Source organism: Aptenodytes forsteri, unplaced genomic scaffold (genome assembly GCF_000699145.1).
Source record: "Aptenodytes forsteri isolate BGI_AS27 unplaced genomic scaffold, ASM69914v1 Scaffold106, whole genome shotgun sequence".
Taxonomy (NCBI): Eukaryota; Metazoa; Chordata; class Aves; order Sphenisciformes; family Spheniscidae; genus Aptenodytes; species Aptenodytes forsteri.
In genome coordinates, this window is record NW_008794080.1 from 2,130,326 (window position 1) to 2,144,866 (window position 14,541).

At 40.1% G+C, this 14,541-nt stretch overlaps 1 protein-coding gene across 1 annotated transcript; it reads right to left on the reverse strand.

The window, feature by feature from the left end:
- Positions 1–2,966: 2,966 nt before the first annotated feature.
- LOC103893518 (synaptotagmin-15) lies at positions 2,967–13,144 on the reverse strand. Its single transcript, XM_009272667.1, has 8 exons — positions 13,084–13,144; positions 11,245–11,443; positions 10,267–10,409; positions 9,397–9,692; positions 8,037–8,203; positions 7,393–7,517; positions 4,548–4,727; positions 2,967–3,244 (listed from the first exon to the last, which is right to left on the reverse strand). Exons 1-8 carry the CDS (start codon positions 13,142–13,144, stop codon positions 3,108–3,110), a joined length of 1,308 nt encoding a protein of 435 aa, XP_009270942.1. The 3' UTR covers positions 2,967–3,107.
- Between the last annotated feature and the right edge of the window lie 1,397 nt (positions 13,145–14,541).

The window sequence follows — 14,541 nt, forward strand, 5'->3', positions numbered from 1 at the left end:
GTATGAGTGAAAACGTTCCAGAAGCGTTTCGAGTTTAGTAAGACTTGAAAACCAGACATCAGTTACTTTAGAGGAATCCTAAAGATTGTTTTACATCCTGTCAATGTGTGGTCTCATTAGGATGATTTGATAACTTTGGGTGGAAGTGATGCCATCTGGATCGGTGAGTGTGTGCGGCTCACCACCAAGTTCTACGTGCTATGGTTAGGTCTCTCCAGCTGACTCGGACCTGACTGCTTCATTCTCTTCCCATGATTTTTCAGATCGCCACTCTGACTCTTCTTTAACAGTATTCCTTCTTGAAATCCAAGCTACAAACATGACACCATAGTTCAATGTTAACTTTAACAAATTTACCATAATTCTATAGTTTCTTTGGTTCCTATCGTCACTTTAGTAATTCTGTGTAAAATTCCCAGGTCCTGCTGCCTTGTGTTTGCTTTTCTCCTTGCCTTTCAAACAGGAAGCCGTTTCACGTTCTGTGCCTCCATCTGGCATAGAGATTTCTTCTGAAGGAGCTTTCTGATCCTTTACCACCTGTAATGCATCTTGCTCCCTTTCAGTTTCATCAAGCTGCTGCTTTTAGAGTGTTATATTAGGAGCAAGCAATTATCAAATAAATCCATCTGGTCTCTCATTTCCTCACTTAGAGGAAGGATAGAGTAGTGCAGATCGCAGCGATCGTTAGGCTGCCTAAATGACTAGTATAGGTATAATTTTAACCGGGAGAGAAGGTAAGGTAGAGAGTGATCCACAAGGCAATATAAATAAATACTCTGCTTGAGTAGTGGTAGGGCTGCTTCTTCAAGATCCTGTTCTCTAGAGCGAGAATGGAACCATTATTCATGTCTGTCCTAAAACGGTGGTAAATTGCTGCTCACTGTCATTTGACCGGGGTTGTACTTTCATTAAGTTACATGCTGGACTTATTGCGGAGCTTTAGAAATTCCTGTATCTGTCAATAGTAATGGGAAGTATTGAGGAAGGTGTCACGTTTTGTATGATCTTGTATCTATTTCTTGTGTATTTCTTGGATGGGGGTTTCCTGTGCTATGCATCTTGGTAAAATTTTAAAATTTTTTTAGAGGAAAAGAAGCACTGTTAGGCACTGAGAGGTCTTGTGATCATTCCTCCTCCTTCATCTCTATATAAGTCTCAAGCACAAGACCAGATGGACGATCCGTAAAAGGCAGTAGGTAAAAAATTTGCTCTATTGTGTGACAATTGATAACACTGTATTATAACTTCTTATTTAATAATGTTTCTCACTTTACTGGAATAACTCTCTTGTTCAGGAAGAGTCAAAAAGGACCTTTCTCATTTACTTCACTTGGATGACCTTGAGCAAAGTCAAGTACTTTGGTAAGTGCATTTAAATGTTTCTTCATAATTTTAGCTGGAATTACTGAACACGCAAACTGGAAGTATTGGTACTTGAATGTATAAGAATGTATAAATCATAAAGAGGGATATAATGTATTTGGTAAAATTGCTTTATTGTGGTAATGTAGTTATCATAGAATTTATATATAGTTTTCCTTCCCAGATCGAACATGTTGCCTATTAGATTGGTTTTGTCGGAGTAAAATTTGAAAACAGCTCTTCGGGGTTGGGGGTGCTGGCACTACTCATTTAACAGAGATGTAATGAGGGCTGAACCTTTTGTAAAATTCAATTAAATGTAACGAGTCTAGGCTCATCTTATATCCAGTGGTGCAGTTAGCAAGGCAGATGGAGGGTACCATGCAACATTTCAAATGGGGGATCAGGTGAAATGGAGTCTGTTGTCTTACAATTCCTCTCACGTATATTCTCATTCATAATATTTCCTTTAGATAATAACAGTATTATCAAAATGGAATGTGTTCTCATCTCCCCAGAGAAGCTTCATTTCTGTAAATATATTGAATTAATTAATATTGTATCCTGTTTGAAAGGAAGATGGCTTTATTTCAGCTGCAGAGATTATGGTCCTCTTGGAACATAATTGTACAAAATGTTTTGCTGCAATAGTCTGTGTGTCTGGCTTATGACTGTACGGCGTGAAAGGTACAGAGTTCAGGTCCCCAGTGAACAATCAAGAGGAGAAGAATGTCCTATTTATTTTATTTTGATTAAAAATAATGGCTCTGAATTATTTTACAGAACAGTAAGTTACTTAGCGAAGAAAACTCTACCACTAAAACAGACGTATGTCCTGGGGGCTTAAGCTAATTGGATTTTCAATGTAAGAATGGTCACACTAGGTCAAACCCAAGGTTCTTGTAATCAATGTTCTGTCTCCAGCAGAGACGTGTTTAGGGAGAAATATCTAAGGACAGGACAGGTCCCTTGTACTGCTTTCTCAGAGTACTCCAGTACTCCTGCAAGCCTCCCATCATCTGTGACTTTAGGACTTCTTTTATGCTTCTCCCTTAGTGTCAACACAGTGTTGTACATTGGGGTCAGCTGAAAACATCCAACTGAATTACTGCAAGAAATACAGTGTGCCCAGGGACGTGAACAGGTGCTTCTGGGGTTTTGATCGATAAACGCTCAGTGCTTTCTACCATTCGTATTCAAAAGAGGTTTTAAATATAACGCTGCTATTTTAAATAAACTGTAAATTTGGTACTCGGTCAGCATCTGCTGGGCTTTGTCTGTTTTGGCATGCTTACTGGGCTTCCATCCCTTTTGGTGAAGCTACTCTGGCCATGGTGGTGCAATGCAGTGGACAGTTAGGCCTGGTATCATCATTGACAATTCTTAGGTCATTTTGGGTTCTAGCCGCGTGATGGATGATCATTTGTGCCCAGATCTCATGACCAAGAATTGGAATTTACTAGTCAAAATAACTAATACTGGAAGATCATGTTTGTCTTCCTGTTTTGTTTACTCTGCTGCATATTAATTACATTGGAAATATATTTTGAAGAGAGGAAAGATGGAGTTCCAGCCTAGCAGAGACCAAGTCTTCTCTTTGCATTTGGGCAAGGAAAGAATTTACTTATTTTATTCTTGTCTACTTAGGAATGTAAAATGGTCAAAGATTTTGTGCGCTTTATCATTAGATTATGAAAGATGGTGAGACCTCTTCCATTTTAAGGTTGTTTTTTAATCCGTGCTGTTTACGTGCTGTGGCAGAGAGCATGCCATCGTTTAACCAGCTCCTTGGGCTTGTTGATCATTTCATTCCAGTGTTCTAGTTCTTTGCCGCGGGTGTACATGAAAGGCCCAACTACTACACGTCCGAGCAGATGCGTTTCTGGGAAAAAAAGAAAGCAGTTAGTGATTAACAGCTGTAAGTGCTTCTCTGAAATCCTTACCTAAATTAGAATATTAACTTGTATTTCTCTAAGTAATGCATGTTCTGAAAGTAATTTTTAAACCAAAATTTTCATCAAGAAGTTCACTCTAGGTTTCAAGTTCCGTAGTTTCTACACGCTAAGATTCAGCATTAAAAGGTGCTGCAGTAAGCGGGTATTTAGTCAGTTCAGGCCTTCCCTATTGCCTGCACTCTGAACTAGAATCAGTTTAAGGCGCACAGATCTGTATCTGCCTCAAGTGTACTGTGGAAGCGTGCCCTAGTTCCGGGCATCAGCAACCTTAGTAGGATTCATATGATGCTCTAGCTCGGGAAAGAATAGATTTAGCTACTGAGACAGCTGGGAGTTGCAATATGTGGGTGGCCACTGACCACCCTCTGCCAATGAGCAGATTGTTTCTTCATGCCTGAACTTTTCAGCTGTGGATGGGGAAAATAATCCGAACCTGCCTTACGTGAACTTCAGAATGTTTGTAAAGCGTTCGGCTGTCCGCAAGTGAAAATGATGAGAGGCTCGAGTACTGATCCTAGTTCTTGTCAATCCTCAAAGCCAAAGCACCTGCCCAAAATCTCACCTGAAGGAATTTTTTTAGGAGTGTGTGAATCCAAATGAGGGTATTAATGTTTCATTATTGAGATCATATTTGCACTGCAGGGAAGGTGTTTTTCTTGTGAGCAGTGGAAGTATTGAATTCTGATTTGCTTCTCTAAGCAGAACTCCTTAATGGATTCTCTGACAACTAGTAAGAGGTGACCTCAAGCATCTGGTTTTCTGCCAGGGAACGGGGATTCTTGTAGTCTCTTCTTTGTCACTGCTTGAACTGCTGTGATAATTAAAGTTCCTATTCCTCTTTCACATTTGGTTAGGAACAGTGAATGGCTTCAAAATTTTGGAGGTTGGGGATTATACACTCAAGTGTTCACAGAAAGTAATTGCATAAGCTTGTTTTCTTAGGATACCAGAATGAAACAAAAGTACACCACCTTGTACTGGCAGTGACTGGCCTACAGTTATTTTATTCATGTCTTCCACTAAATTTACCTTTAGCCTCTGAGAGAGAGACATATACTTACTGCAAATAAGTTGTTCTGCTTTTTAAAGAAACAGCCTGTGAAATACCCCAAGCCTTATATATGTTTTATGATTACTGCTGAAAAGGAATTAGTTCCTCCCAGGTTTAAATATCTCTGCAATATGTAAGAGATTTATGACATCTTAACTGTAATAATTTATATAGCTTACTTTCTCCCTTGATACTCTGGAGCACAGATAGACTCAGGCTTGCTGTATCCAGCTCTGTCTGATCTGTCTTGAAACTGAAGGTTTCGTTATACACTGGATTGGGAGATCCCAGAACAGCTGCTGTCTTTTTACTTTTGATGAATTTATTATGGTTCATTAGTGAGACTTTGACATACACACCTTGGAGAAAAAGAAATTCAAGAAGAAAAGACATCAGAGGCAGTTGGGAGAAGGCTTAAGGAATTTCTTGCCTTCAGGAGTCAATATTAAGTATAAAATTAGATCATGATCGATTTGTGAATCATACATGGCAGCATGGCAATGCATAACATTAAGCAGGGAGCACATAAAGTACTCAGGGTGCAATTTTGCAGTGCACTTTCCAATTTAAGAGCTGTTAAAAGGAGCAGTCATATTCTTACCCTGCATCCTTGATCTTATATTCCTGTACCTGCCCTTCATCTGATGGAGACTTTTGTGAAGGCTTAGTTTGTTGGGTCGGTAGTTAATTTCATATATTTGATCGCATGATTGTTTGATCCACACAAGGGAGGCCGTGAGGGAGGAGCAATGTCGTAGAGCTGCAGCCTGCGCTTGGACTGGAGATGTTTCAGGGGAACAGATTCTCCTAGTCAAAGAAGAATCCTTAAACAAAAGGTTTTACTAATGACTTCTAGCGCTGTGGTAAGGGATTCTGTAGAAAATTTGAGGAAAAGATCAATGATCTCTGCTCTTTCTTCTAGAAAATATTACAAAAACTGTGTGTGAGTGTGGGAACAAGAACAACAAAAAAATTTTGCTTTGCTTCCTGAAGGGGACCTGTATTGCATTGTGGTCTTATTCAGCAGATCTTTGACAATGAGATCCAAAGCAGCCTGAAATGTTCCATTCTTCCCTACCCTTCTACAAAATTTAGTGACAAGCATGTAGAAATTTCATCTTAATTGATGGCTAAAGATTTGTTCTTTTCCAGTGAAGCAGTAATAGATTCCGTGCTGCTACTGTGTTTATTACTCCCTGCTAATTCAGGTCATTAAGGTTCATCTGTATATCAAAAATGGTTAGAAATGTCGGGACTGAGATAGCGTTGACGGACTCCTAATGGCTCCTTGTTATTTCCGCAGCTCCAGTAGGCTCTCGTTACTGTTTCAGAGGGTGCAGGACTACCAGAACAGACTTTTTTTGACAGAGCATATATAGCACCTGGGTGCTATATATGGAAAGAGTTACTATGTAAACTACTTGCACAAAGTCTGACTTTTCATTACTTTCTTATTACTTCTTAGTACATTTAATTCAGTAGTTTGAATCTAAAAATAAATGTCTCCTTGCTGTCCTGTATTGCATGTCTTCCATCAAAGATTAGTGTTGCACTAATCCCTGTTTAATATAGAAAACGTTTTATTCCAGTTTCTTCAGGAATTTACCAGAGAATCTGTGGTCCCTAAATCATACTTGAAGGGCATTATCAAGGAAATAACACCCAATTTATTTAATTTTCCTTTTTTTCCTTAGTAATATATTCTGAAAAATCACCTTCTGGCAGCTCTTCCTTCCAGAGCACGCCCATGACTCCTGCTTATTATGATAACCTGAAGTATACCAGCACTAAAATAACATGGCAGATTGTGTTTCTTTCTACAAATCTAACATTAGAGTTCTGGCGCTCTGTGCTACAGAACTTCACAACAACCTGCAGGCAGAGACATGATGTATTAAGAAGGGTGTTTTCCTTCTCTTGTAAAGCTATTGAGATGATGCAAAATTAGGACATTTGCTCTTAGTTCATGATGCTACTTTGTCCATCTGCCATGAACTGGTCATATTTTTTCTGGCCATCCTTATCTTAGTTATTTGTTTTCTGAATCGAATACATTCTGTAATATATTTCTCTTTCAACAAGTGCACAGGGTATGATTCTGCTTGTTGAAAACCTTTATATTCTCATCATTTTACTGTGCATTTCTTCATTTATGAGTTTTACCCTAAACAGAGCAAATTTCTCTCTAACATTATGAATGTAGATTTACTCATTTAGAGGGCATCGTTTCTAAAGTTAAACATCCTGGTAACAGCCTGCTCAAAGAAACCTCAAAAAAATTTCAAAGTTGATGTGTGTATAGAGAACTAAACCTCTTTTCTTTTTAACTGCTGGGTGTATTTTGCATTTATATTGTTTAGTTTCAAAGCTCTTCAAAAAAAATCACAACAGATTCAAACACAAGTTTGGTTCTCCCATCTATTTTTGCTTTGAGTGTTTAGATTTTAAACAGCATTTTGAGGTAGTCTCTATACTCAACATCTCTGAGGCCAAGGACACATGAGCATGATGTACCAGGAAAACCCCCACTGCAGTAAGGGAGAAAAATTGTGACTCTGTGCCATGGGCCTTTGAACGACGGCCAGGCTATCCTAAAATGGGAATCTTTTCCCAGTTCAGTTCTCCCCAGGACAGCTGTTCAGCGTCAGCGGTTGTCCTGCAGCTGTTACCTCTGGGCTTTCGCCTTGAGGCAATTCTGTTAATCCCCTGAAATGCCACCTTCTCTGGGTTGGAGTGCAGCAAAGAAATGTTGCTCACTGTATTAAAGCAGGAGAAAAAAATTGCTACTGATGACATGAGACAAACCGTTTATTATGAAGCAAAGCCAAAACATAGCAGAACTGAGCTACCAAAATCTAATTACCCCAATAACAAAGTATGGTTTGTTTCCACTCAGATTAAATCACCCGGCTGTTTATTTGTTCTTTTCAGAGTCACTCAGCACAAGCCTGGGTGGACAGATGAGGAAGGAGCAAATTAAAACAGGAATTCTGGAGCTGATAGCAGAGAGGAAATCACACTTACTGACAGCATGGCTCTCCTCCTGGAGCTTTAATCCTCTTGCCCTCAGAACGACTACAGTGAGACGGCCCAGGTAGTCATTGTAGCTGAGGGAGAACTGGATATCACCATAGTCTGAAGGAGGCTTTGGAAGCAGAACAACACTTGTCAAATATAGCTGAAAGACTCTCTCTTCAGACAGACACATTTGGGGGGGAAGGGGGAGTTGTTCACACTAGCTGTTTCTGCCACACCAAGGCATGTGAGTGAATTGTAATGTCTTTATTTACGCTGTTGTGACATTTGATAGAACCAATTAATCAGCCTTCCTGAACCTTTGAATTCCTATCTCTTCCAGGTGATGCCTATTTCCTTGCCTCTTCTGCTTTTTTCTGCTCTTACTAATCCAAAACAGAAGCAAATAACGGTGCTTTCTTATGTCAGTGTCTCCTAACTCATGGGACTGTGTCTGAGCAGTTGGATAATCCTGTACAACAGCTATGGATCTGCAGGTTGGTAAGATGGGAATTTTGATTCCAAACGTTTATCAAATAGTTTTGCCTTTGATGTATTTGATAGAACATACTTCTACTTCAGCTGTACCCCTCCAATACTTGTAAGATGACAGAAGTTCCACAATGCCAAGCAGCCTGATCATAGAATCATTGAAGTTTTCTTTCTCCAGATCTCTCCATATGACTAGTTTGTTGTCATCAGTTAACGTTTCATTTTTCAGTGGGAAGACAACTTGGCCTAGGAGGTGGTGCTTCTTCTGTTTATCGACATGATAAACCAAAAACTTCAGAGTCCTTTGAAGCAACATTTTACTGGAAACCTGTACAGGAAAAGGAAGCATACCTCCAGTTTTCTTTCTCCAGATCTCTCCATATGACTAGTTTGTTGTCATCAGTTAACGTTTCATTTTTCAGTGGGAAGACAACTTGGCCTAGGAGGTGGTGCTTCTTCTGTTTATCGACATGATAAACCAAAAACTTCAGAGTCCTTTGAAGCAACATTTTACTGGAAACCTGTACAGGAAAAGGAAGAATATATTAATAATTATAAAACGTGAGATTTTTCTACTCTAGCATGGCTTCAAAGGAAGAATTTTTCAGTGTGTTAAAGGTAGGTGGAGATTTCCTTTGATTATTTGAAGTCCGCTTTTTTAATTTGCCTAAAGTTTTAGCTATGCGGGAGTCTAAAGAGCCAAGCTAAAACGGAATGAGTTCATTTGAAAAATGTGAACCTAGCTGGCAGTTTTTCAACTCATATAGATCTAGTGTTATATGATGCATTCACTTCCAGACACAAATGTTTAGAAACCTGTAAACGTTCATTTTTCAGTTGTCTGAAACACAAACTTTTTTTGGTTTTAAAGCTTTTGTCTGGTGCAGGAGTCTAAAGAGCCAAGCTAAAACGGAATGAGTTCATTTGAAAAATGTGAACCTAGCTGGCAGTTTTTCAACTCATATAGATCTAGTGTTATATGATGCATTCACTTCCAGACACAAATGTTTAGAAACCTGTAAACGTTCATTTTTCAGTTGTCTGAAACACAAACTTTTTTTGGTTTTAAAGCTTTTGTCTGGTGATATCTGCTCAAAGCCTCTTGGCATAGGGAGCCAAGCTCCTAGCTTTACAGCACTATACAAATAGTATACCAGACATCTCCCAACTTCCACAGCAAAGAAACTAAAAGCTATGAAAGCATTAGTTCAGTATAGGTTGCTTCTGGACTTCTAGAGCTGCTGGGCTGAACTGCTCAGCCATAGTTCAAAGTGGAGTTTTCATCATTCCCAGGGCAAGTTCTAGGATTCTCGACCTTGGTGCAGACCACAGGTAACATCAGTTCTGGAGCCACAGACTTAAGTAGCCCAGGATCTCCAGAAATAATAAATCCTATCTCCAGTGGAAACAACTTGTATCTTGGTAGAAGTTTGTAGAAAATTACTGTTCACAAAACACGTGCTGTAGTTTGGCAAGTCAATGTCTGCAAACAAAAACCTGCTTCATCAAAAGGAAAAGTACCTGAAAAACAAAGTTTTCATCAAACTGCGGGTTGAGGGTTTTGCGTTTTGTTTTGGACTGCAAGTAACTTCTTTCATCAGGCAGCAAGTAGATTTTCACAAACGGACTACAGGAATCAGCGGGAGGCTGCAGCTTTCTGACTTTGATCAAGGAGACGAGGAGCCTTTCTGACTCTTGCTCATATTCTATGGAGAACCAGAGGCGGCCAATGTTGCCTTCGGGAAAATCCGTCTCACTTTTGTCTTCAGGAAACTTGTACAGCTCTGGGTTAATGGTCCCTACAACATAAGCTCCAGCTTCATGAAATAAAAAACAAGCACCCTCAGATTAGTCTCAAGACTGTAGCAGGCATTTTTATAACCACTGCTGTATTAGGGAAATCACATTAATCTCTTTATTAACAATCCATTTTTGCATAAACTTGTTATTTTAATTCCTTTTCCCTCAAATTTGGGGGAGTAGTTGCAGGCTGCACCACTTTTCTTTTCTTTCTCTTATTCCTGTGACTGGACCTTGATAGTTTTGGGTATTTGTTGTTGCAGTCTGCAACTGGTCACTCTGCTGTTTCTGGAGACAACAGATACGTCCTGAGTAACGCTCATGGTGTGCCTTTACAAAATACAGAAGGAGAGATTGCTTTGTCTGCCATATGTGCAAGGTCCCACAGCAGTGGGACCAGAATGGCTACATTCTGGCCCAATTCCTATATATATATATACATATATGTGTATATATATAAAAAAATATGTATACACACATATAGTGTTTAGGGCTTGTACTGTGTAACGCTATGTCTGGTATGCCCCCAGTAAACATGCTTCATAATAATAAAGAGAACCCTTAAAGAGTCCCGTTTTTGCAATGCCATACCCAAAGAATGAAATGATGACCGTGGCCCAGACTGAGGAACCATGTAGGGGTCACTGTCTTCCTGAACCTGCTCTTCGTTCGTCAGGTTAATCCAGTCTCGCCCATGCAGTGTTGGCGGAACGATGAACGGAACGCTTCTGGATCTGCTCAAGACAAGAACAGCTGCTGACTCTTCTGGTTTAAATATGGAAACCAAACTTGGCAACAGTAGTAAGTTTACTGCTCTTCTCTCAGAATTTTGTAAAAATTCTACGGAGATGCAGAGATAGAAAAGATAAATACCCGTTGTTTTGCAATTTATTTTATTTGTATAATGCCTAAAGGTCCAGCGAGGGACATCGGAGCTTAATTCTTCAGACAGATCCCTCACTTTTTCCCTCTCTTCTCCTTTAGAATTGACCTTTCAAGGGAAAGGAAGAATTAACTGCAGCTGCTTGTTTTAGAGCCCCAAAGCCCTGCAGTAACTAACTTTCTAAGAGAGTCTCCTTTCTGAACTGAAGTCCTATTGTTTGGTTCTCTGATGCTTCATTATGAGACCACCAGGAATGACTCTGCAACATAGGCCGAATTTGTCTAGGTAACAGGTAAAGCTATCCATGCACCAATTACACTTCAGTGTATTATTTCTTTTACGTAAATCAGAAATAATCATTGCATTCATAGTTACAGAAAGTATTATTTTCCTAAAGGAACAAACCAGAACATGACTGATGTTTTCATATAATTTAGGGGTCTGATTTATTTCTGTACATGCATATATTTAGATCACCCCCTCGTTTGAGAGTTGGCAAGTTGAAATAAATTACCAACACTTTTACTTTTTATGCTTTAAAAACAAAACGAAAATGTGTACCTTGTGCTTTTTAGTTGAATTTCAGAAGTTGACTGATCCTGAAAAATGAAAAACGCATTTGTCGTTTTGACAGGACTGGTGAGCTTTTCATAAGAAAGGAGGCGGCAAAATTCGAAAATGTGTACCTTGTGCTTTTTAGTTGAATTTCAGAAGTTGACTGATCCTGAAAAACGGCATTTGCATTTGTCGTTTTGACAGGACTGGTGAGCTTTTCATAAGAAAGGAGGCGGCAAAATTTCTTCCAGAGCAGGCATGCAGTTATTCCAATGAGAACAAATAAAAGGATCCCTCCTATTATACCTCCAGCAACAGCAACTGCTCGTTCTGTTCAAACATAGAAGCACATAAAGCATCATAGGAGGATCAAAGTTTTATGTACGTTTTGGGGGTAGATAGGAATATTAAAGCTGACAAATTTATTTTATTTACATGCCAAAATGATTTTTAAATGAAACATTCCATTCAGGTGCACATTTTTGTCTTTGGTTATAGCACAATGCAACACCCGAAGATGTATGACATCGGCAGTGACAGATCAGAAAGCGTTCAGATATGCTGGCAATGACTGCGATGTAAGAGATTATAGACAGGAAAAAAAAACCCCAAAACCCAAGGAGTTGTTTGGGCTCTTACTTTACATTAGCATGAGCATTTACCTTAGCATGGCAGCAGTGCTAGAGCCTTCACAACAGAAGAAAAAGAAAACCTGGGAGCACCTAATACAAAAGGTACCATTATTTTGGTTTGGTTTGTTCTTCCAGCTATTCATCTATGTTGAATTGAGACTAGATCCTGGCACAAGGAACAAAGCAAAGCTCTGGGTTTGCTTTGCTTTCTTTCTAAGGATGCATGTGTTTCCTGATCTGTAAAGTCAAACTTAAGTATCCATTAAACACAGTTTCCTGAATCTTGATTACTTCAGATAAAACCAAATCATGTATAATTTGGGGTTTGGCTTTTTTCACACTGATAAAATTGAAAACTTAGTAAATGTCTTCAATACGAATATGAGGAATTCTGTTGCGAGAATGTCTCGCTAGACCAAGGGTAGGCAATTGATAATGGGCTCGGTTCATTGTTTTCTCATGCTTGCTGGGTATGCTAGAGTAAAAGGCTGGAGAGACCACTTCTGCACTGTACCTTACACCCAGCCTGTCTTGGCCTACCACTGAACTAGTACTGGTGCATTGAGACGTGACTAGGTCACAGCTGAGAATTGATCCTGCCAGGATATCCTCTGTCTGAAAACGAGCCCAAACTGCAGAATTATCTTCCACTCCGCAGCCACGAGAGGCAGCTCAGGATCAGCTGAGCACTGCGTACTGCCAGTTCTCAGGGTCTCCTCTGAAATTGAAGCAACAAAGTGACCTGGCGTTCTCTCACAACTGGTACGGACTTTTTTTTCCTCTTCTCTGCTTTTAGGTAGAGATAACTGTGATTATGCTGTATTCCTTTCTCCTTTTTTATCTGTCTGTGCTTGGTAGATACCTTGCAGTTAGCCACCTCTATACGATGGTACAAGTAAATAAAGACAATACAAGCACAAAACAATCGGTTGACACTAGTAGTAGTTTTGAATAAGCATTCAAATCATTTGATATAGTTTATTGATTAGAGCTGTAAAGAGTATAGGAGGTGAGTTGCAAATACACGTGGTACTGATCTTTTTCACTGTTGCCATGTTGCAGTAAGCAATATGAAACGTCCTTCAGCTACAGAACACTTATGTAAATACTTCGTGCTATAAAATTAGCCTGGCCATAGTGCCTCAAAGTCCTTTATCTGATACTATCTCATTTTCCTGCCTTCGGTACGGTCATAGCAGCCAACTTATTTTTTGCAGCTCCCCTCCAGGTGTGTTGCCTTTAGCTCTCTGCAGGAATTGGCTGGCTGCTTCCCCGTGAGTCGTATAATCACTCGTGTCTCCCAGCACCGTGGAGCAACCACCCTGCTCATGGCTATACCACAGCAACAGGCACTTCGCTGTCCTTGCAACCGGCAGGTGGGCTGAATGGGTTTCAGCATTTCGCCAGGCTGTTAGTACAATAGTATTAGTACAAGACTTATTCCGAGGAACAGGAAACAAGTACCTGTTTGGTATGGGTTAATAGTAACGCAGAGACAAGTCTGGTTGTGCTACACTGGTAACTTAGTTTTCCTCATACTGTGCATTCTTATGAAAGAAATGGGTAACAGACGCAGTCCTGAGCATGGAAATTCTGTGTGTGTGTGTTCCTCTTAGTTTTGTAGGGCATGCTCGAGTATGCCTTCAGCCCGACTGCCATTTTCTTACAGCTTAGAAAGCCTGACACAGGAAAAAACACTTTAGTTTTTAATGCCCATGAACATAATAGAAATTCATGGTTCACTTCATACAGGTGTACTATCAACAGCACAAATGTTTATATGGCTGGTGGTGCTACTGCCTGACAATAGGTATCTTAAAGGTTAACACTTCAAGCAAGCTCAACAGGACTCTGGTTAACTTGTCCTCTCCATTCCCAAGTCTTCAATGCTCCCAGCAGCAGTCCAGTGTTCCCCCATAACCAGTTTGTCACCATTTACCATTAAGGACAGTAAGCTGAGGTGCTCTGTAATGCAATATACAGTACATCAGCTGTGCACTGATCTTGGAGGAAGAGAATGAGTTTAATGGACTGAATTTGCTCACTGCAGAATGATGTTAAATATTTACGACCCGCCCACTGCTATTGGCTCAAATTCCGCTGTTTTATTTTTACACAGTGGTAGACATAAGGTAAAGTTTTACCCATTTCAGTAAAGCTACCTATGATTTAATGAGGGTAAGGAGAATTTGGCTCACTTTTAGTCCATCTTATCTGATTAGATCAGCAACAGAACCAGTAGCTTAGGGCACAGTGTAGCACTAGTCACAAAATCAACCATTGTGTGCAGGGAGAAAATATGTATCTTTTTAAAAAACTACCTGTCATCATGAGAAATTGATGTATTGTATTCTGCTGTGGTACAGGATCGTGGCAACCGGAGATGGAAGAGACCTGTCGGACCACTTCATCTCCAAGCGGCCTGTGCTGGGGACTGCCCACTGTTGATAAGTACCAGGTTTATCCTAGCCCGGGGAAATGTTGATGGCCATCGTCTGAGTCCTTTGGGATTGGATCCCTTTTTGCCGAGTGTCTGATGATAGGCTTTTAATAAGCTTTTCTTAAACTTTGCAGTAAGCCTTTTGGAGTTATGACCAGGCGGTTCTCCACCAAAAGCTTTAATCCCTGTGTAAATACTGGGATTTACTAACACTTACAGTGTAAACATACGTACAGTATAAACCAAATCATGTGGGGCGGGGGTGAACTCCGCGCTGGCTCTGTCCCTCCCGCAGAGCCGCGTTGCTGTCCTCTGGCAGCAGCACGGGGAGGTGCCTAAGGCACCTGCGGGGTGCA